The 24,270-nt window shown below is 38.2% G+C and overlaps 1 protein-coding gene across 8 annotated transcripts in view; it reads left to right on the top strand.

The window, feature by feature from the left end:
* LOC120532647 (aminopeptidase O (putative)) overlaps positions 1 to 24,270 on the top strand; it is a 233,214-nt gene that overhangs the window by 9,500 nt on the left and 199,444 nt on the right. For all 8 annotated transcript variants that reach the window (XR_005634332.1, XR_005634333.1, XM_039758846.1 and 5 more), the window contains exons 2-3: positions 6,740 to 7,598; positions 13,863 to 14,029. Coding sequence is in view for 6 of the 8 variants with exons in the window: in XM_039758846.1 (XP_039614780.1) it covers positions 6,790 to 7,598; positions 13,863 to 14,029 (976 nt within the window). In the remaining 2 variants the exon portion in view is untranslated. The remainder of the gene's footprint in view (positions 1 to 6,739; positions 7,599 to 13,862; positions 14,030 to 24,270) is intronic.

Raw genomic sequence — 24,270 nt, forward strand, 5'->3', positions numbered from 1 at the left:
ATAATGTTGAAACTTACAGTTCACGTAGTTTAGTACACAGGAGCTAATCTTCGCCTACCATAGTTTACCCTTTTCAGGCTCAGATTGTTTTAATCCCTGCTTCTATACTCCATATGTCAATTTGAGTGTTTCAGGACCCATCCATCTCTCTGTCCTGGCCACATTGGGGACATGCCCTCACAGGGAACTCCACAGACATACTTTTTAAGAAGGAGCTAGAAGTAGACAATATGTCTAAATTTTGATCTAATGAAATTATTTATGAGAAACAGTTATACCAGAGCTTTATTTACAAAAAAGATTGTAGTCACAGGAATGAGAGGAGTATGGTTTAAAGGGATTGATGTTATTGTTGTAAATTAATGTTGAATGGATTTTTATGGTGAGCAGATGGCAGCTCAGGCTCATTGAACCTTATGTGTTTGTCAATGAACTCGGTTTGAGAGTAGTCTGGAGGAGGCAACTGTTGTAATATTGAATGTTGTGTTTAAGGCTTGCTTGTGATAACAACTTCTTTTGTCTGTATGGTATGGCGTGGACTGCCTGTACTTTGGCATTGCTTTTAGCGACACTTTGTATTGACAGGTAAAGCTGGCAGAAATAATAAGTAGAGGTGGCTCTGTGAACCTTAACACCATTGCCATTAAATCTTTGATCTGATCCGATCTGAAATACTTTATTGCATACCAACTACATAAAGAATTTTTTTGTTCCTTTAACTATTTCAATACATGTATTAATATTTATTTAGTAAATTCTAACACAAAGTTCAAAGTTTAGAAATGTGTTGGAGCAGTAACAGTGCACTGTGTGATAACGTGTAGTGAATACACTTGACTTGAGCATTCCTAGTTTTCATCCTCTTCCTCTGTCTCTGTTTAGCATTCGTTTGCTCAGAGGTTGATGTGCTCGCTGCTTCCTGAGCAGCTCTTCTTTTCTCCACCCTAGCGGTCTGCTGCCTCTCTTCTTTCATCGGCATCTTTTCGCATTAAAACTGATTAAGTCAGGGTTTGTGTGCAATTACAGTACGTTTTCTTTAATTTTTCACTTAAGCTGGCACTTAAGTCTACAATCTGCCTCAAGAATAATTTAAGATATGAAGAGGTAGAAGGAGTGATGGCGAAGGTGGTAGGGATGAGAACAGCGCCCGTACGCATGGCCGCACTGCTGCCCTGCTGGCCACTGCCGAGAGTTGATTCTACAATAAAATAAAATAAAAATATAAAGAGGAATAATCTTGGAGGTCAGTCATCACCCCGAAAGCAGATAGTAGACATCACGTAGTATACGTGTACCAAATTTCAGGTCAGTAGTTCAAACGGTTTGCAAGTTACAGGTGATTTAAAATCCTGGACAAACAAACGGCCACAGTAGCGTATTATATATAAAGATGAGTTATTGATGTTCTGATTTTCAGACATTCCTTGTAATAAATATCCATTTCAAGATTATTAAAACCCGTTTGGTTCATTTTGGTGGTTCAGTGGATCCGGCATCCGGGGTTCAAAATCCCACACGTGATAGTTGTACATGTGGAGTTTGCATATTCCACCAGTGTCTGCGTAGATTTTGCTGTGGACTCTCTGAATTTCCTCCCTCACACCAAAGTGCTGCAGGTTAAGTTAGTCTGGTATCAGTTTTCTTTTGTGCCTCATTCCATCAGCTATCACTGTGCCAAGTTTAGATGTCATAGCCCATAGCATTGCAAAGTTCTACTGTTGGGGAGAAGGTGTTCCATTTTGGAAACATTTAGTCTCTTGCACCCAAAATGATCTCTAAAAATATCGATTACCATTGCAGTTATATTATTATTATTTAAAAATATATATATATATTTATACAGCCCACACTCTATATATTGTGACCACCATAGGGCACTCCAGCCGTCCCAACCCGAAACAGACAGGCAGAGACACTAATTCCAGGCACAGTACATGTTTATTAAGAGTGGGAAAAGTTTTTTCCTTGTTTCCCACCACTTCAGCACAGTACAGCACCAAGCACGGTATACAATGCAGCACTTCGTCTGTCTCTTCTTCTTCTTCCTTCTTCTCTTCCTCTTCCTGGTAAGCTTCGTCCTCTTCCTCCTGACTCTGGCTCTGAATGAAGGCAGTCAGCTCCTTTTATGCTGTACCTGGGAGTGCTCCAGGTGGCTTGTCAGCAAGGTCTGGAATCACTCCTGGGTCAGTCTCTGCAGCACCACCTAGTGGCCCACACGGAACCCAACAGGGCAGAATCAAACTCCTACTTCCAGCGTGCCCTGCGGGAATCCGTGGTGCCACATCCACCCAGGGGGGCTGCCCTCTAGCATCTTGGGGAAGGTAATGCTTTATTGATGCTCTCTCCCCCAGTCCTTCAATCCATCCCGTCCCAGCCGGGTAATGGCCCTGAGTATCTGTCACAATATCAAGTAAACAACTTCTAACCACAGTGTGTGCATATAATTATATACTCATCCAAACTTTTACTTTCAAAGTTATTTTTCATACCAGTCCTTGAAACAATTTCTATTTACCACTAGACACAGTGAAACATTACATTTTATACACTAGACTGGGGTTTCTGTGCTGCAAGTGACATACAGTATCTTCTCCTGTGTTCTGTTACAGTTGTGCCTCAAAGGTTCAGTGTGTTTTCATTTATTTTTATTGTCTCTTTTTTCTTGCATTTCACATCTGGAATAAACTTACATACAGTTACGTACATTTTCATGCCTGCTTTTTCTGTGCTGGAGACAAGGCCCTTCCTGACATCCCTGAGCACAAGGCAGGAAACAGCCCTAGACATGGCACATGTATACATCAAAACCATTCCCACAGGGTCCAGAATGTCCAGTCAACCTGAACAGCACTGGCACACTCAAAACAGAGCAGTTGAACAGTGTCATTCAATCAAATGAGGGCAAAGGATAAGGGACATTTCCCACGTAAAACTGCAAGCAGCAGTGTGGCATGATGTGCCGCTGCGAGATTCAGTGACCATACATTGGTCCCCCATGAAAGATCGTTCAGTGTGATTCAGTGACATTCAAGCAGAATGTGGAGGTTCCCAACGTGGAACTGCGAGCAGCAGCATGGCATGGCATGGCATTGCACAATTCAAATATATTCCATTGAAGAACATTACTTAGAAAACTAACACAGGGAGAACATGCGGCAGACAGCATCCACATATGGTAATTGAGCTCATGACATCTGAACTGTTAAACTGTACGCCACAACACATCAAATCAAACATAACATCTAAAACATAGCATTGAGTCCTTCAGGGTCAAAACTCTGCCTCAGGGTCTTCATATTCAATATCACTAGCATTCTGTAACTTTTCTATGACTTCCTAAACTGCATGTTTTCTTGTTTTTAGAAGAAGACATTTCCCTAGTACAGACTTCAGGTTTTATTGTGCGTTAACCAAACAATCCCCATGCACTCTCACAGAAGCCTTGTGCTTGATAAATCAGGCTCACACTCCTGTGATGCGCAGCTTACCTTGACGTATACGTGAGCAAATCACATATTTTACTAATGGAAGACAACAAACAACATGGAAACTTAGGATTTATTTGAAAGATGACACTCTTGGGTATGTAAAAATTGCATCATTGAATTTGATTGACTTGTAGGTTTATTGTAACATACACAAGCATCCATCCATTTTCCAACCCGCTGAATCCGAACACAGGGTCACGGGGGTCTGCTGGAGCCAATCCCAGCCAACACAGGGCACAAGGCAGGAATCCAATCCTGAGCAGGGTGCCAACCCACTGCAGGACACACACAAACACACCAAGCACACACTAGGGCCAATTTAGAATCGCCAATCCACCTAACCTGCATGTCTTTGGACTGTGGGAGGAAACCGGAGCGCCCAGAGGAAACCCACGCAGACACGGGGAGAATATGCAAACTCCACGCAGGGAGGACCTGGGAAGCGAACCCGGGTCTCCTAACTGTGAGGCAGCAGCGCTACCACTGCGCCACCGTGCCGCCCCATACACAAGCAACTTTTGAAAAATGGAGCAGTACACCTCGTGCATAAGTTGCTACAGTTCCTTGTAAATGTTGGAATACTCAGCTCTGAAGTTTTAGTAATTCCTGAGACAGCATGAAAGAGGAGCACAAAGGTAAGCTTTCTTACAGGCTAACATTCCCATTAACCACAAGTATTGGTGGGAATGAAAAAGTGCTTTCACTGCTGCTCTTGGCGCTTGAGGTTGTGGAGATCTGCTGCAGCTGAGGAGCAAATGTGCAGGGGTTTACTTTATTTTGTGCTGTAAGTTTTAGTATTCTAATTAATAAAATATACTGTTTAAATTATTTATGTTGCTACATGTGTAATAAACTTTGTAACTTTCCTGGTTCAGTTTTATACCGACGTGACCTCAAACATCATTCAGGATCATGATGTGCTGTGTCCTGTCCCGGCAGCACTGGGCACTCAAATGTCAAACAGGGGTGCTTCTGAATTGTTAGCTAAAGTCTGCCTCATTCTATCCAGGACTGTCATTTTTGTGCACATTATAAAGTGAAGGGATCATTTAAATTTTAAGTCACACATCACTCTTGTCCTGTGTGGGGTTTTGATAGATGGTTCTGAAATGACATCCTGATAGATTTAATTGTAGAAGAGCTCTCTGTGCGCACTTTGTTAATTTTGTGTATGCCCTCAGGGACACTTTAAGTGCTTTTGCTGCTGTATTAATAATGACAACTTAACTGAGTCTTTACTTTGAAAGTTTTTTTTATACTGTTATTGTCAGGATTGCTACTCCCCAACATATCCAGCATCCATTTTCTGTTGATTTTGTGAAATTCATTGGATGTTTATGAGCATCTCCCCACCCAAAATGATGCCTAGGTGTGCTGAGGTTTAATGAAAATATGGGTTGAGGGTTCCAGGGAGAATATAACAGAAGGGCTATAGAGTAATATGCAACCAAAATTCAGGAAGACTGTTGTCCTCTTGGCCCCACCTATACATGCAGTACCTAACTTCTTGCCCCACTCAGACCTTAGCCACTCTTTACACTTACTTGCCAAGTGAGTCCTGGTCTGCTGTTTTTTCCCGACCCTCACCCAGCTGAGGGGTTGGAGGTCCGTTTAAAGAGAAGAGTAGATGTCTTTTGGAACGTGGGCTGTCCAGCACAGAAATACCAATGTGTTGCTGAAAACCTGTTAAAGATGCCCACAACTTTGGTCAGAGTATAGCTGCAGCTTTCTACTGGTTCCAAAAAGCTTGAAAGACTAACCCTTGGCTTTGTGATGTCTTCTAGCAGCCTTCAACAATCTGTTCAGGGCATGGCCTCCTACAAGCCCTGGACCATTCCTTGCTGTCCCATCTGGGCAATGGTCCAGACCAACTCCCAGGCAGGATCTTGTCATCTGGACAAGGTAGTGGTCCACAGCAACTCCTGGGCTGCTCCTTGGAATCCCCTTCTGTACTGATAATAAAAAAAACTTGTGTTTAGAAGATGAAGGCTCTAAAAACAATTTGTTCTTATTTGGCTATTTGCTGTTTATTCACATACACTTTTCCACCAATATCTGCTTCTTTGTTGATACTCCAGGCAAGTTATATATCCATATATATAAGTCCAAAAATAAAAACATGAAATCTTGGGATATCTGCAGCACATATTGCTCGAGGCTCTGGTGACAGCTACATTTGAGTGCAAGTCATTTTATTCTGCGTCAAAAGGCCATTTGACAGAATCACTGCCTTGTTTAACCCGCCTAAAAGTGCTGTTAACTAATGATGGCTTCTCTGCCAGTTTCAGTGAAAATAATTGTTCATCTACTATAGTTTTAAAAGTTGATAAAAATGTGCAGTCGTTAGCCTCGCTACTTCCCACAATGTCTTCATTAATGCAGTCAAAGTCTGCAAGGTGCATCATGTTGACCATTGCAGTCTCAGAGCTCCACAACTTTTGGTTCAAATCATAGTCACTCACTATGTGGAATTTAAATGTTCTCTTCATGTCCACCGAGTTGTTGCTCGGGTACTCCATTTTCCTCTCATATCCCAGAGATGAACAGGTGAAGTTGACTGGAGACTGTAAATTGCTGCAGGTGAGTGTGGGTGTAGTGGCATCTCATCCAGTCTGGTTCCTGTTTTGTGGCAAATGCTGTCTTGAATGGCTCTGATTTTCATTGAGTGTGAAATGACATAAGCGGTTGGAGGAATTATCGATGGAGGAATTATTAAATGTATTTTTGAAAACTGAATTGCTTCAAGTATTGGAAGTCCACTTAACCCAGAACAGAATGTGTTAGTAATGCTCGAGATGTATAGGTGACTATAGCGACAGCCGAGCGTACAGAATATTTGTAATTTGTAAGAACATATTTTAATATGGTAGGGCAAGTAATAAAAATTCAATTGGAAAGTTATTGATGGCAAAGAAAGGTTTGATGTATGTTGGATTTTTTTTCCAGCTGAAAGAGTAAATGTCACCAAGGATAACAGAAGCACACTTCTCACAAAGGCAATTTGTAAATGGGTTAATTTTCTGTAGGCATCTCCGAAAAGTTGCTTGCGAATACTACGGTCTCATTAAACTTACCATATCCATCATTCCCTAACTTGCTAAATCTAAGTCAGTTTCACAATATCCCTGTAGTGTTGGGCACTTTATAATTAAATACATTACTAGTTAAATAATGTTGTAAAGAACTGTGAGTCTTCTCAGAATGTATTATTTCTCTTTTAGTCTATTAACTGCCAGCATTGTCTTTTTCAGAGGCCTGCACAAATACGTCGATCTATGAAGTTTTTACAGAGAAATCTGACATGGAAATAAACCTCGACCCCAATAAACATGACCTCCCTCTCAGAGCTAACACTAGTGACATGCTGGTCAGACATTACGTGCTGGACTTAGCTGTGAATTTCAAAAAAAGAGTCATCTCTGGAAATATTGTCCTTTTCTTTGAGACTGGAAAAGAAGCCGATACAATATGCAAACCTGCAAGAGAACAGGACTGTCCTGAAAGCTGCAAGTTGTGCAAGCAGGAGACACCCTACTTGACAGATTTTCCGGTGACAAGTGCAAGTACTCATTCAACTCTGTTTGACGCTAATGATGTTAGTGGCTGGGGAAGTAACAGAAAAGATAACTCTCACAAAAACTGTAGGCATGGCAACATAATGCTGACTTCTGGGATTTCAAAAGAAGGCTGCAGAGACACTGAGGATTGTGGGAGTGAAGATTTTGTGCTGGTGCTGGACTGTTGTGATCTTTTAGTCGTAAAGGTTGAAGAAGTTTCTAATTGTATAGAGCCACACATTAAAAAACTAGTTAGCAGGATCAGTGGACAAGATGCTGTTACTCAGCAACCAATGAAAAAGGAGAAGATTCATGCTATTGATGAACTTGTGTCATTACCTGCAAGTCTTTGGCAAGAGCAGCATGAAATGTACTTGGAGTGCAGCCGAGCGCTTGGCTGTGGGGAGCTTCGCTTTGAAACAGATTCTTGGAGTCTGCAAATCAGAAAACCAGGGATAAAGACAGCCAGAGATTTCCCACACATACTGAGAATCTGGTATGAGACCAAACCCAGTGGTGGTTCAGTCAGGTGGACTCGGGATCAAAGCGGCAGGTGGGTCATTGTGTGAGCACTCTGCTGTAACAAATGATTTGGTAATGACGCAGATAAGTGCATCTTTGGATAATTAATAATTGTGGACTGCCACAAGGTTGAAGCAGCTCATTGAACAGAGTCCAAGATGTCATCAGCAATTATTGTAATAAAGTCCTGCCTTGTGTCAGTAATCACAAAGTGTTAACAGAGGCCATCCTAATGGGTCCTGTCTGCGTTACAGATGCTTCAAGCATCTCTGTGAACCTGTTTAAACAAAACAAAGAGTGTGTATTGAATATGTAACAAGGGGCATTTATTTTGGCTTTCATATTACTTAGTTTTAGTATTTCAAGTAATATATTCATAGGTAAATATTTGTTCTGTCTAATATTCTGTTTTGTATAGATTTCAGAACTACTGAGGGTTGGGTTAATAAGAACATACATTGGAACCTTTTATTCCAGTTAAAAGCTGTAAATGGCCGTGATATATATCTATAAGGTTTTAATATATCACATAAAATGCAGTAAATAAACCAAATTGCCTTACCACTATCCAGATTGTTGTTTTTCATGACTGGAGTCATCTGTTGGATAGTCAGTTTAAAGCAGTGATTTTTACCCTGGAAAGGCAAGACCAATTTTAAAACTGGTGAGATTATGCTCTTAAAATTTTCTCAGGTTTAGTCTAAAGTCCAAACTTTTCAGTAATCATGCACCGTTTTTTTTTGAAGTGCCATGCAGCAACATTAGATCATGGGAACAAGCCATTCAGCCCAACATGTTCATCAGTCATGTTAACTTAATTTCTCATAAATAACATCAAGTCCACTTTTCAAGGTCCCCAAAGTCTGACTGTCTACCACAGTACTTGATGTCTTATTATTTTCAAGTAGTGAAATTTCTTACCAAGTATTTGCCTAAGTTATTATGTATTGCAAGAATAAAAATCATGTTCTTACATGAAAGTGTAGTTTGTATTATCATACATAGAGGGAGACTTACCAAGTCCGTTTACTAGGTTGGTCTACTCCCACACTTTAACATACATACACACAAAACACACACACATATAGAGATCCTAGCCAGACAATGACTCGAGTGATGTCCAGTTATCAGTCGCCCCACAATATTCCACATAGGACCCCCTTCACATAAGTACATATATGAGTAATGCCAAATGTCTGTTACTGTTAGTACTCTAAATAGGGACTCGCTATTACCAGCACTAGTAAAGACACGGGTGTCCTCATGATGCATGAAGACTCAACACTTTTATGGTTATATGCCACTTACCAACCAAACAGTGTCTTAACTTCTCATGTTCATATTTAGATGTGACATCTCAGACTTGACAGCTCTGTGGGCAAGAAAGCAGCAATCGTTCCACACCAGGTGCCCTAATATTTACTTCAAGTACTCAAGATATACGGACAAAGTATAGAATTGTAAAAGCATTGTGGTATTAAGGTATAAGAAATACTAAATAAAGGAAGATATAATAGAAAATAAAATAGCAAAGTCTGAATGTATGTAGTCTTAGAAAAGCTTATGGAAAAATTAGTAGTGTTAAGTGTGGATGTTGTCCTGGATTACTTTTTGATTTAGTATTCAGTGTTATGAATAGGTTATGTTCTCTGATGTCCAGATCATGTGGTCTTGTGTCTCGACCTCTGATGTTCCTTCTTATCACATTCCGCTTTTGTCTCTTTCCCTGGTCCCTTGGATGAAGCATATTTATGTTAAAATACACATACGGCTACACGACATGTGACATTACACACATTTTATTGCATGGCTGTCCTTATAATGAATGACTTTGCTCAAAGTCTTTGATCTTTTAATGCACCTCATACTGCTTTTCTTTCCCAAGCCATAAACTAATGATAACAACTTCTAGTCCTGTGGCATGAGCACTGTTTTCTGTTCTCTACAGTTTATAATCCAGTGGTATTCATAGTTATGTTCTATTCCTTCTGCCATTAAATTATAAACCAACTGAAGAAGATGCATTAAAGTTATAAACATAAGATGGTGCAATATAAGAGAAAGTACAAGAAAGGATGCTTGCAATGTTAATTGCCCCTGGTAGTTCAAGTCCTGAAAATTAAGTTCATCCTGGTTCATTTGAACAAAGTTAAAACTTTAATTTAAGAAGTCTGCTGTTGACTTGCTTGTATAGATTGTTACTTGCTTTTAATAAATTCAATAAAATGCTAAAAAAAAAAATTACACTCCAGATCAAGGTGCAATTCACCAAACTGCACTCAAGTATCTTCATTGCCTATCTATCTATCTATCTATCTATCTATCTATCTATCTATCTATCTATCTATCTATCTATCTATCTATCTATCTATCTATCTATCTATCTATCTATCTATCTATCTATCTATCTATCATTTTAATACTAGTAGAAGCTAATTAATGTGTTAGAAGTTTTTTTTATTAACAGATGCCAACTGCCCATCATTTGCTGCACTCTATAGAAAATCTCAGTTCAGGCAAACAATATGAATTACAGAATTTTACAAATAACTGACATCATTAGGCATAACTTTGCTATTTCAGGATAGAAACCCAAAATTCCTTCATTGATGGCTCATTCAGGAATGAGATGCAGAGCTAAAATAATTCAAAAGAGTGATTTTGTGCCCTTTTGCTGTATGAATCTGAATCCTTATTTTAAATCTAAACTTTATTTTTTTAGGCAAAATGTGCCAGCACCTCAGTCAGTAATAATGCAGGCAGCAGCATATGCTCCTATCAGGTAGAAGGTTATGTGTAAAACTTTGTGTTGGTGGAGGCAGCCAAAAATTGCAACACTCGTTTTAATAAAAGCCTTTAAAAGTATGATTTTTAAACATTTTAAAATAACAAAAAATAAATCAGTTATATGGCAGTTATTTTCCATTGTTGTTGATTAAGAAGGAAACCTTTGCTTTCTGGATGTTTAAAGGTTAGGGCAGAGGCATAGTGCAGAAATGTATTTAAATAGGAGAAGAGATCAAATTTACACACTTTAGTTTTTGGATGTTGTCCCGTTAAGGATGTCGGATTACACAAGGAGTTGCAGGAGATGATGGATCCCACAACTCCCTCACAATTATCAGTCTGTCTGACAGCAGTAATGACTGTATAAATGTTTTCTAAGTCTGGTGAGTTGAGTATCAGTCTGGGCCTGTCTTTTTTCTTTTGCTGTACTGTCTAGGTAATATGAACCCAAAATATTGGATGGGCGAGCTTTTCTTCTGTTTGCATAGTTTCAAACAACTGTTTTTCTTCTTTTCTTGCATATGTATTGTATGCATTGCAGTTCCTGCTTACAGCTCATTGGTTGTCAATTCTCACAGACACTGTGCCTAACCCTACGACTATTTAATTTTTTTTTGGTGAGTCACAAACTATTATGGCTGAGTTGCTGAGGGTGTCACATTACTTGACTGGTGGTTGCAGACGTGTGTTGCAACTTGCCACAACTTACTGAGATAATATAAATGTCAGGTTCGTCCTGTCTGAGTTGTCAGGTATGCACTGTTATCAATTACAATATAGAGTACATAAAAGTAATGCTTGATCTAAAATTTTAAAAAGTAAAATATGTGTGTAGAGAGGGGCAGAGAGGCTGAAAAGAGAGAAAGAGAGGCTACTATACAATATGACACTCACACTGTTGAAGTTTAGAACTCAGGTGCCCACATGCTCAGCTGACTAGAATTCCCTTTAGCTCAGCTGGGTTAGCAAGTGCTTTCTGATTCAAGGTCCAAACTGATAACATGAAACAGAGGGGGATAAGCCTCTTAGCAATTTCTGAACAGTTTTATCTGTCAGGATATTTGAATATATGACATGGTTTCTAGGAAAGACTATTGAATTACAAAGCATTAAACTGAAACAAGGTTTCATGGATCCAGCATTCTGGGTTCAAATCCCATGCCTGGGTTTGTCTGTATGTACTTTGTACATTCTTCCCATGTTCCCACATTTCCAAAGCAGTGCATGTTAGTTAAATTGGAAATTCCAAACTGGTTAATTGTGGGTGACCGTGCAAGTAAGTGGGCCTTGGAACAATATTCTTGTACAATATATTTAAATATCTGTGTAGTGACAAAGATTTTGTTCCACTGTTCCACAGCAAGAATGGAATCTTCATTATGCAACCTTAATTTTCTCAGTACCCTGGCTAGGAGGTCTGAGCAGTGTTATCCCACAAGTTGAAGTTCATAATTTAAATCCATTTGATGTCTAACTACGTGGAATGTAAATGCATAAATCTTAACAAAGGGGTTGTTCTCCAACTGGAATCCATGTCCTCTTCCCCATCACATCTCATAAGAAGAATTTTTACACTATGTTGTATTTCTGCTGAAAGAGTATTATTCAGCCTTGGCAGAGATACAGCAAGTCTTTTTTGTCATTCCACCAGTGCAGGATGTCAAGCAGGACCTTTTTGTGGTAACTTTTTGTATGTATTACCTCAAAATAAGAAAGTGTAGGTGCTTTTTATAGCACGTTTATAGTTTGTAGTATGAAAATCCATCAATGAAAGAGCAGATGTCTTTTTATTAATTGCATGCCATAGACAGTTTCTTGCGTGTATTACCACAAAGCACAAAGTGAAGATGGCAGCTTTTCACAGCAATTTTACTGTCTGTGCATCCATCTCCTCTGTATAATAGACAATGTTCATTTGCCAAGAATCAAGCTAAAACAGGGTCATATTATCATATCATATTGCCCTTTTTATTTAATTCATTCACTCATTATAATTTTAACTGGAGTTGATTGGGTAAAGATCACTAAGGAGTAGTACAACATACTTTAAAAGAAGAAGAATGTTTAGGTCTTTCTGGTTTGGCAAGTGCACAAGAAGAAAAGAGGTATTTGTAAACTTAAGTGATAACTGTAGCGAGGATACTGTATGTATATTATTTTTGGTGGTCCTGTCATAATATTTCTTTTAACCTTTATAAAATTGAACATTTAATATGAGCTGCAAACAGGAATGTAAAGCAGCTGTGTGCGCTACATTTAGACTGACTATTCTTCACAGCTGGTTTAAGAACCTTTTGCTTTATTAAATAAGCTGTCACATACTAACCTCATCACCCTCAGACAGTATTGATAGGTAAAGCAAATCTACTTACAGACTACCATACCGTTAGACAGAAGATGAGCACCAGTGGGTCAGCAGGGCTTAGTTTTACTTCTGTTTTCTTGGTAGTATGTGTACAGCATTAACCTTCTTTCTCTATCTGCATTTTTTTATATGCTATGTGACCTGCTTAATTAAATTTAGGGTATGTATTTTATGTTAAAGACTTTAATTATGTTATCAATAAATGGTAAAGAATGTATAGTTCAATTGGAGTCTTGTATTGAGTTAGCATCTCTGCAAGTGGAAATGCTTCTGATTTAGGCACAGATGTGTCACCTCACCAGGAACATAAAAACAGGATGGTGACTTTTTTTATTATTGGAGTGGCTTGGTAATGGAACTAATGTGTTAATTCGTCTGTGCATTTGAGCCCCTTGTTTTTCTTTGGGATGAGGTCATTTCTTGTCTGTTTGATTTCTTTTTTCTTACTTTGACTGATTGATTGATAAAAGCCTGCATGTCTAGACTTGGAAGCATTTCTTTTTTTCTCCCGAGCCTTAAGTCTCTTGAATTACAGCATGTGCATATCCACGTATTATTGTATGCCTGCTGGGGTTTATGACTAATATTTTATAATAGTTTATGACTATTACTTCTATTCAATTAATATTGTTTACCTTTCTGTCTATATGAGATATCGTTGTAATTTGTTGCACATAAAAATGAACAAAAAATCTTTTCTAATGCATTAAGACCATCAAGGCAAGAACACCTGGTCCGTTATTTATACTTTTTACCATTGTATTTGTTTTTCTTTAAAGAATTATGTCCAAATAATCATTTCCAATTTTCTTGACCTGAGATCTTATATGTGAATTTGATTGTAAAGACTTGCCATTAAAATGTGAAATCAAAACAAGCTTTATGTAGCACATTGGATGAGATATGTAGTTTCTGTTTAAGGTATAATACACATATAAATGTGATTCCGAAAGTATATACATATTATTTGCAGACTTTGTGTGTCCAGATCATTTAGTGTTTTGCATTATAGAGAAGTGAATATTATTTCATTATTTACTAAATTTTTTTAAATTAATGATTATTTTTGTTTTCTTTATATATTCTTTTTTGTTTATTATTGTAATTTTGACCCCTTTTATGTTCTTTTTATTTATTTTTTAGACAATGTGTCTACACTGCTGGATCACCAATTAACAACCGAGCACTTTTTCCTTGTCAGGAACCCCCTGTTGCCATGTCAACTTGGCAGGCTACTGTTCAGGCACCATCAGAATGTGTAGTATTACTCAGTGGGGAAAATACTGCGGTACCTATTGATACCCCACAAGGTATGTTCTTTTATAATAAGATTGTCCATATTGTATTCCATTTTTGTGTCAGTTCTGTTTCTAAGTAATCATGAATGTAAGGGTTCATGTTGTTCCTTGTTTCTTTATGTATTTTTTATAATTCCAGCCATTCATTGAATGGATGTTTCCAACTATTTGTGCAAAAGCCTTGGAAGAGATACATTTTGGGACCTTTGTGTAAGCATATAGATACCAACTGTACCACGTGAATAGCAGGCATAACCCATGTATGTATGATGCATGATACAAGTCTGCAAAATGAAACTAATAATTGTGAATAGTTATTTTTATTTGTTTTCATGAAGACAACAATAAAATATTCACATCACATTTAAGTACAAAATTGAAAAGTAATTTAATTAAAATGTAACAAATTATGCAATTTTTTTTCATACATACAAAAGTGTATTAAATCAATTTAACATCAAAATATTTCATCAACCTAGTACTTTTATACATATGTGTAAATAGAACCACAGTACTTACTTACTGAACAGCATATAACTTACCTAGTTTTTGTCACTTCTTTTTTTATCTAAAACTTTGACAGTGACCCCTCGTGTACACTTTTTCTAGTGCGTCCCTATGAACCGTCCAGTTGTAGGCCACCATCATACTGACATCCCAACCTTCCTGGTACTGTCTTTCTATGTCCTTGATAGCCTGATAGAATCTTTCACCCCACACTTTATTCACTACTCCCAAGATTTCAGGGAAAAATTCCAAATGTTTATCAAAAAGTGACCTTTTGAGACTCATGTTGCAATATTAAAAGTAAAAATTATTAAAGTAAAATATGGTAAATATACTGTAAACCTTCTTCTTCCTCTACTATCCAAGGTATACCTCAGGAATCTATATATATACAGTATATATTGTAAAAGGTTAGCCCAGCCACAGACAGACACGACAACGCAGTGTCCACAAAACACACGTTTATTAAATAACTTTTTACAAATTATTATTTACAATGTCCAGTCCTTGGTTCCTTCTGGCCACCTCCACTCCTGTCTTGCAAGCTCCATCCTTCTTCCACCCAACTCGGGCTCCCTGATTGGAGTGAGGTGGCCCCTTTTATCCCGTCCTAGATGGCACGCTACTTGCCAGCCACTTCTTGTCTCTGCTTCTCATGTTGTGAAGAGGGGGGCTGAATGCATGCTGCTGCTTGTGCCGTGCTGCGTGATCTGCATGTCGCACAGCTCTTTGAACATTTAAAGGCCCGTAAAAGCAGCTGTCCTTCTTGTCGTGTGGGACGTTAAAGTGTCTCCTGGAAAATCAGATCTTGACCCAAGGTTTTTTTTATTATATACTAGCAAAATACCCGCGCTTCGCAGTGGAGAAGTAGTGTGTTAAAGAAGCAATGAAAAAGAAAAGCAAACATTTTAAAAATAACGTAAGATGATTGTTAATGTAATTGTTTTGTCATTGATATTGAGTGTTGTTGTCATATCTATCTATTTATATTTATCTGTATATCTTTATCTGTATATATATATATATATATATATATATATATATATATATATATATATATATATAAAAATACCTGCATTGGCAGCGAGAAGTAAAAAGAAAAGGAAACATTTTAATAATAACGTAACATGATTGACAATGTAATTGTTTTGTCATTGTCATGAGTGTTGCTGGCATATATATATATATATATATATATATATATATATATATATATACATATATACATATATATATATACACACATACATACATACATATATACACACAGACACATACATATACATACTGTATATATACATATCTACATATATACTGTATATACACATTTATATATACAAATCTACATATATATATCCACATATATATATATTAGGTGGGACTCGATTAAAAAATTAATCCAATTAATTAGAGGCTGTGTAAGAATTAATCTTGATTAATCGTATGTAATCGACACGAATTTGCCCCAAATCGCAAATGTTTTTTTTTAATTTAAAAGTGTTTTAGTGGGCTTACAGAATCAAATAATAGACATGGACATGAATATTGTAAACTGAAGCTGTTTTAATTTCTGAAAAAAAAAAGCCTTTAAACTGCATTTGAATTCAAAACAGAAACAAAAATATCATCCCTGGTTAAAATTGGGCAGACTTAAAAATAAAGTGGTAGTTTAAGTACTTTAAGTACATTTTCAGAATAGTATTGTCTTTAAATAATAATAACCAAAATTTCAACATAAAGTGCAGTTTTTCTTCTTAAAAAAAATAAGTCAGAAACATAAAAGGTAATTTGACCAACTTAATCTTTAAACTCTGAGTAACATTAGCCAAAATTATTTTGTACATTAGGCTAAAACAGTGTGATCATTGAACATTTTGTAATTAGATGTAATTAGAATTACTAACGGTCACGGAAGTCCAATGATCCCCAGTAAGAGCCACAAAGTCCGCTTTCTGTAATGCATCTAATTTTGCTTGCTTTTCAGTGTGCACAAAACCATGCTTTTATCAAGGCTTCGCGGGAAGTCGAAATGATCAGTCGTAGGAACGCGCTTTATTCCGACTCTAACATTTTTGTAGCTGTGATGTGTGCATCAGTGTAATGGATGTACCAGGAAATCATGCATTGACAAAAGTTCCCGCTTGCTTGGAATTGAAAGTGTGATTAAATGCGTTATTTTTAACGCTTATGGAGTACATGCATCAAGCTTCTCAGCTGTGCTTGTGCTAATAAAGGGAAACATTTTAAAAATAACGTAACATGATTCTGCTTAACCTAATATTTTTTCATACGCCCCAAACCAAGGAGATGCGAAGGTAAAATGAATCGGTAGCGCGTACATACTCAGTGCATCCCTCTCGAATCGAACCTGAATGTGGCATTAGAGGCTTAAGACTCTACAATTGCACCACAGCATGTGGCTTGTCTATGCGAGAGTATGTACTGTAGATCGGGGTATATATATACATTTATATATATACCCGCGTATCGCAGTGGAGAAGTAGAAGTTATGAAAAAGAAAAGGGAACATTTTAAAAATAACGTAACATGATTGTCAATATACAGTAATTGTTTTGTGAGTGTTATTGAATGTTGCTGTCATCAAGGATTTGATTATCATTATTTGTTTCAATCAGGTCGTATTTGTACGATGTGTTGTGTTCAAGTTACATTCCGTGTTTGTCAATCGCTGTAAAGATAAGAGGTTTCATTCATCGATTAGTTTCTTACTGCATCAATAAACAGCTCGCCTTCCTCTTTATCTGAGATGTGACAAACTGCATGCACGGGTTTTTTTACACTGTCTTCCTTTAGCGGACATTCACTTTTTCCACCGTGTGCTTTGTTTCCGCAGTAGCTGCACTTATGAATATGATTCTATGTATCAGACGCTTCATATTTTTTTGCTGCCTTCTCAATTGTGTAATTCGGTTTTTGTTCAGCACTCTTTGGAACTGTTGCTTTTGTCTGTGCACTGCGCCAGTTCACGTGAGCCGCTTGGTGTTCTTGCATCGAAGGTTCCCAGCTGTACTGGTGCCATCTCGTAATGTCAGCTAAGACCCGCACTTAAAAGTTTCTCTCGCAGTTTCAATGAGTTTGTGCCAAACACCACCCTGACCATCTCATCTTCCTCTGCATAAGCACAGTCCTTCACACGTGAATATTTACCGGCAGTGTTTGTATTGGATTGCCGCTGATGGACGGCCTTATATGGGCAGGCACTAAATTACAAACGCTAGTGGCAGCCTGTCTATGAAATTAATTTAATATAAACTTACGGTTCACGCCGTGCTTTGTTTCCGCAGTAGCTGTACTTATGAATATGCTTGTATGCATCATTTGCTTCATAATGTTTTTCTGCCTTCTCAATTGTGAAATGGCGTTTTGTGCTCATCGCTGTTTGGAGTTCTTCCTTGTTCTCTACGTACTTACGTAGGAGGCGTGATGATGTCACATGAAACACCGCCCCCCCACGGCCATCTCCAAATCAACTCCATTACATTATATGTAGAAAATAGGTTCCAGTTATGACCCTTACGCGTAGAATTTCGAAATGAAACCTGCCCAATTTTTGTAAGTAAGCTGTAAGGAATAAGTCTGCCAAATTTCAGCCTTCTACCTACACGGGAAGTTGGAGAATTAGTGATGAGTGAGTGAGTGAGTGAGGGCTTTGCCTTTTATTAGTATATATATATATATATATATCTTAATACCAGGTCTACGTCTAATCTGCCACCCTAATGTTTTTTTAAATGTATTTCTGATTTAAAGAATTGGTTAGATGCTAGTAAACCTGTAGTGTTTTTGCTTGCTCCAAATTAAATTGTCTGTAAGATTACAGACCACAACATTAACATTGATGGTGTGCTGGTTCAACCTTCACAAGTTCTGCACAATTTATGTGTCCTCTTTGACTCATCATGTACCTTTGAACTTCTTTTTAACTCACTTACCAAAAGAACTTATTATCAGTTTTGCAGTATTGCTTGTTTTTGCCCATTAATAATCGAAGTGAAGACTCATCTCAACTATTGAAACTCCCTTTTTGCTGGCCTTCCTGCTAAAACACTCAGTAGGTTGCAATATGACCATAACCCAGGTGCTAGAGTTCTTACATACACCAAGTATACACAACCTATCCCTGCTGTTCTTTAGCATCTGCACTGTCTGCCTGTTTCCTCCCACATCAAGTACTTACTTAAGGCTTTACTTGATCTAGCACCATCATGTCTTGTTCAGCTATTCCATCATTTTAATCCTCAACGTTCCTTTAAGTCTTCTAGTACTGGGCTCCTAATGGTCTGTGACCGGGTGCAGGAATGACAGGTCTCAAAAATAAAAGTTGGGGTACCAACCATGTTGTCTTGTTTATATTAGCAGAAACGTTCAACCAAAAATAAATGCCTCTTGGTGTTTAGGCATCTAGCCTTGGTCTTTCAAATAAACAAACAGGTTTGGGTATAGATGCAGGTTTCGGGTCTGTTTGCTCGGGAGCTCTATCCGGTGGGTCTCTCTTGCCAAAAAGAAGTCTCCTTCTGGGTAACCGAGTTTCTTTTAGCTGGGGAACAGGATGGTGCGGGGCTAAGTGTTCTCACTGGCTGGTTTCTCTGTGCTGCAGGGAACAAAGGAGAAGACTATGTTAGCGACAGCACCCCCTCTCATCCCTGCAAGCTATTACATACCTTAGTCAAGCCTGTGAGGGGATCCTTCGATGTGCATGGAGACCATTCAGTGTTAAGACCTTCCTGCATCTGGCCTCTATTTGTAGACTTTCCCATTTAAAAAAGATTTTTCTTCAGCCTTAAATTTTTAACGCTTGTTAAATTTGACTATTTTATTTTCTACCTCTTTGTTCTGTTTTATTACTTATTTATTATTTTGTAAAGCATTTGTGAGTTTGAGAAGGTTGCTATACACATAAAAATTATTATTATTAACATTGTGCAGTATCTATTGAAAAAGTACACATGCATTGGTACACTCTATTTTTTAATTAGATTCCTGAAGCACCTTTTTATTAATAAACTAGCACTGTAAGCATGTGCCAGGATCCTAGAAACAGATGTCAGGTAATGGAAAGGAACTACTCTGGGCATCTCTCTCCTAGGAGGTTTCGTTTTGCCGATGTACTCGAATAACTTGTGCATTAGCAGCTAAGCGACGTTGTCTTTCTTCGGAGGTTTAGTTTTGCCGACGTGCTTGCCTAGCTTGTGTATTAGTGGTGGGAGGATAAGTAAAAGGGAGACCGTTTTGCCGATGTGTTCTCCTCACTTCTGTATTAGCAACTAAGCGAGTGACTCTTTCTTCAGAGGTGGAGCCCTTATCCCGACTCTGCTTCTTACTTACAGACACACACCTCCACGCATAGACATTTATATATAAGATAATTCAGAAAGCATTAATATAGTATGTTGAGGACAGCTAGCAACCAAAAAAGAAAAAAATGCCCTTCCGTGGGTATTCTGCAATGTAGATTGTTGCAGACACATTTCAGTGATTTAAATGGAAAAAAAGAAGGTTTGGCGTTGTTTCTAGCAGTGTGGCAGTAATAGTACAGTAATCCCTCCTCGATTGGGGGTTGCGTTCCAGAACCCCCCGCGATAGGTGAAAATCCTCGAAGTAGAAACCATACATTTGTATGGTTATTTTTATATATTTTAAGCCCTTAGAAACTCTCCCACACTGTTTATAAATATTCTCCGCACAGTTATACAGTAAACCCTCGTTTATCTCGGTTAATCCGCTCTGGACAGATAAATGAATTTCCACAAAGTAGTATTCTTTATTTGTAAATCTAATATTTTCGCAGCTAGAGCATAGAAAACCTGTTTATGACCTTCTAAATACGTTTTTTAACATTATTAGAGCTCTTTATACATGAAATAACACTCTTTAGTCAAAAGTTTAAACTGTGCTCCATGTCAAGACAGAGATGACAGTTCTTTCTCACAATTAAAAGAATGCAAACATATCTTCCTCTTCAAAGGAGTGCTGTCAGGAGCAGAGAATGTCAGAGAGAGAGAGAGAAAAGTAAACAATCAAAAATCATTAAGTCTGTTGGGCTTTTAAGTATACGAAAGCACCCGCGATAAAGCGGCCACAATGAAGGGATCAATGTGAAGGTAGTCTTTCAGCATTTTTTACAGGCTCGTCCGTATCTTCTAAGCAAACAGCCCCTCTGCTCACACCCCCTCCGTCAGGAGCAGACAATGTCAGAGAGAGTGAGAGAGACAGAGAAAAGCAAACAATCAATCAAAAATCAATACGGGCTGTTAGAGCTTTAAAGTGTGCGAAGCACCGCGTGGGAAGCATATCGTATATCATTGAGGAGTTTTATTTAATACGTAATACGTGCTCTGATTGGGTAGCTTCTCAGCCATCTGCCAATAGCGTCCCTTGTATGAAATCAACTGGGCAAACAAACAGAGGAAGCATGTACCATAAATTAAAAGACCCATTGTTCGCAGAAATCCGCGAACCAGCGAAAAATCTGTGATATATACAGTATTTAGATATGCTTACATTTAAAATCCGCGACGGAGTGAAGCCGCGAAGCGCGATATAGCGATGGATCACTGTAGTCATAATATTTTCACATGTATGCAGTAGTGAAGTTCCTACTAGTATGTCCAAATAATACACAGTATCACACGACTGTCTGGCACCATGATAAACAAGAATATATTAAAATTCATAACTTCATTTTTTTTTTAATTGAGCATTTAACATTTGTGGGGGCACAGAGAAAATGGTGAGGACATGTCCATTCATTTGTACTTCCAAAGTTAATATGAATAACTTGATAAAGGTGGCATAAATGGCTTCATAGTACACTCATGAGAAAAGGAAAATCGAAACGCAAACAAATAGCCAGCTACATTGTTTGTCATAGTATAAACAGTCTCACCAGCATTTCTAGAAATAGTGTATTATGTTGATCTTATATTATGATCACACATCCTGTTTCTAATTATAATTTATGCAGCCACACATTTAATAAATTGCACAAAATTAAAAGACTACAAAAGCCTGACAGTAAAGCATTTTTGTAGTCAATTCTGGTTTGATACTCCTGATGAAAACAGTTTTTCTATAACCTGAACATGTAAAACCCTCCAACATCTTGCAATATTGGCATGGAAACTGTTGGTAGGGATGTAGCAATGCCATTGTTGTACAGAAAACACAGATTACAAATGCTAAGAAATATTTAAAAGGAAAATGATTGATTGGCATTTGACTATGATCTGATCACTAAAGGGTTCACCAGAGATGTCCATGAATAAAAAAATGGCAATGAAGCAAAAATAGGTACAAAGAAAAGGGTTTACTATACAAAAATACAGTATATTGGCAACTCAAAGTTCAAAATACAGCAGAAAGGGTCTGTACAGGTCTGGCCTTCCTGTACAGGTTTAAAGCCAGACCTACAGAGTAAAGTGGCTCATCTTTTCGTCTATCATTCTCAGGTCTCCTTGTGCTTTCACCCTCCTTTTATATGTTTCCCTATAGCCTCTTCCTCTACTATTAGTAAAGCTCCTGTCAGCCACAAACCTCTTGACTCAAAGTTAATTGAGCTTTTAACTGGAATGGGCTTTAAAACACTAGCCATGAAACACGTCCAGGGATAACCCAGGAATAGCTTTTAGAATCAGGAATAGTGCTTGGAATTCCTTAAGTCTTTCTCCTACCATTTGTCACAAATTCAACTCAGAGTCATAGAAAGATTTGGGGAAACCACCTGTATATCTGGTATCCTGGGTGCAAAGTCGCAAAATTGTATACAGCACTGATGTGCACAAAACCGAGTCCAAAACAGAACCGAGGAATAGGGAAAAGGTGGATACTTTTAAAGGGGAAGACAGGAAGTGAGATCAAAGGGGTTGGGCTCATAAGAGTCTTCAACCATCGGCTCGAACCCGGATGTGACATCACAGGGGCCGGAGCCGGCAAGATCTTTTTCCATAAGCTCGGACCCAGGAGTGACATCAAGAGGGCCAGGTGAAATCTGTGAATGGTCTGCAGGAAAGGGAAAAAAAAGAGTCTGTGCTCTCTGCCACATCCCAGTCTGATTCGGAATTGCCCTTACTCAAGCCCTTTAGCTGCCTCCCATGCGTACGTGTGTGACACATTCTTCTACCAGCCCCAGGTGTCCCAACCATCCTGAGCACCTGCTCTGACCTAAAGGGTAAGCCAGCCTTCAAGATACCATTTAACTGCAGTGCAAAGCAAAGAGCCATATAAAACAGAAAAGAACACGCTGCCAAGCTTTGCACAGAGGCATCTCTAACATTTGTTCTGTCTCAACACATTGTTGCAGCGCCTACCTCTGAAGCTTCCGAAGTAATTATGGGGTCATACAGTGTTCACTCCATCAGGGAGCCCTACGCTGTCCTAAACAGTGTATCATTGTCTGCGTCTCTTGTCCTTACTGTGTCTTCGTCCTCATAATTAAAGCAACTAATAAAAGTGTAAGCCTGAAGCCATTGTGAGTATAATCATTTTCAAAAATGCTTCAGTAAAATTGGTCTTGTTTCTGTAGGAATTACAGCTTTTTCTATTTATGGAATATGAGGTATTTGTTTAAAAACAATGCTAGGATGAATGACTTACAATAACATTGTCATTATGCCTTGCAAGTTTATTTTATTAGTCTTAAATTTCACAAATAAAATATACACATACTTTTGCTTTAGCCTGACAATAGCTGAACTTTAAGTGACCAATAAACTTTTGAACAATTGTAAATTTTAAACAACTTGAAATTAAAAAGGCCTGAAAAATCTAAATGGTGCACTGGGGTTCATGATATTAAGAAGGACTGCCTGAAACGTAACCAAGTTGTTATGGACATATTTGTTATTTATTTCGACTTTTAACCTCCATGTTCATCTTTATTTTATGGATTATTTATTTTTAAAGAATTGTGCCAGCACATCTTTTTAACACTTTTTTTAATATACCCACTTGAAGCACTTTACACCAGCTCTTGTTGACTGTGTGTGTCATCATTTACCTGGCTTATACTTGGATGTGTTATTGACAGTTCCGGGTTCAATCTGCCATGGACCTTAGAGCTAACCCGGACCGTCCTGATCGGACAGAAAACAATGCGATTTTTCAACTAATAAATAATAGTCCCTGTAATGGAGTAGCACTCCATTCAAGGCTGGATCTTGCCTTGCACACTCTGCTGACAGTATAGGCTTTGATCCCCTACAACCTTGAACTGGATTAAGTGTGAAATTTATTCATAGCAACCTGCATTGAGATCATGTGAAATTAAATACAGGTTGTCACTGAAAAACATATACTGTACACTTGATATTCAGCTTTGGTGTTACCTGAAAAATAAAGTTGACGAGCATGCACTGATAGTATCTATACTAATAAAAGGCAAAGCCCTCACTGACTGACTGACTGACTGACTCACTGACTGACTCACTGACTGACTCACTCACTCATCACTAATTCTCCAAGTTCCCGTGTAGGTAGAAGGCTGAAATTTGGCAGGCTTATTCCTTACAGCTTCCTTACAAAAGTTGGGCAGGTTTCATTTCGAAAGTCTACGCGTAATGGTCATAACTGGAAGGTATTTTTCTCCATTTACTGTAATGGAGTTGAGCTCGAAAGCCGTGGGGGGCGGAGTTTTGTGTGACATCATCACGCCTCCCACATAATCACGTGAACTGACTGTCAACGCAGTGCGTAGAAAACCAGGAAGACCTCCAAAAGCACTGAAGAAA

Source organism: Polypterus senegalus, chromosome 7 (genome assembly GCF_016835505.1).
Source record: "Polypterus senegalus isolate Bchr_013 chromosome 7, ASM1683550v1, whole genome shotgun sequence".
NCBI lineage: Eukaryota > Metazoa > Chordata > Cladistia > Polypteriformes > Polypteridae > Polypterus > Polypterus senegalus.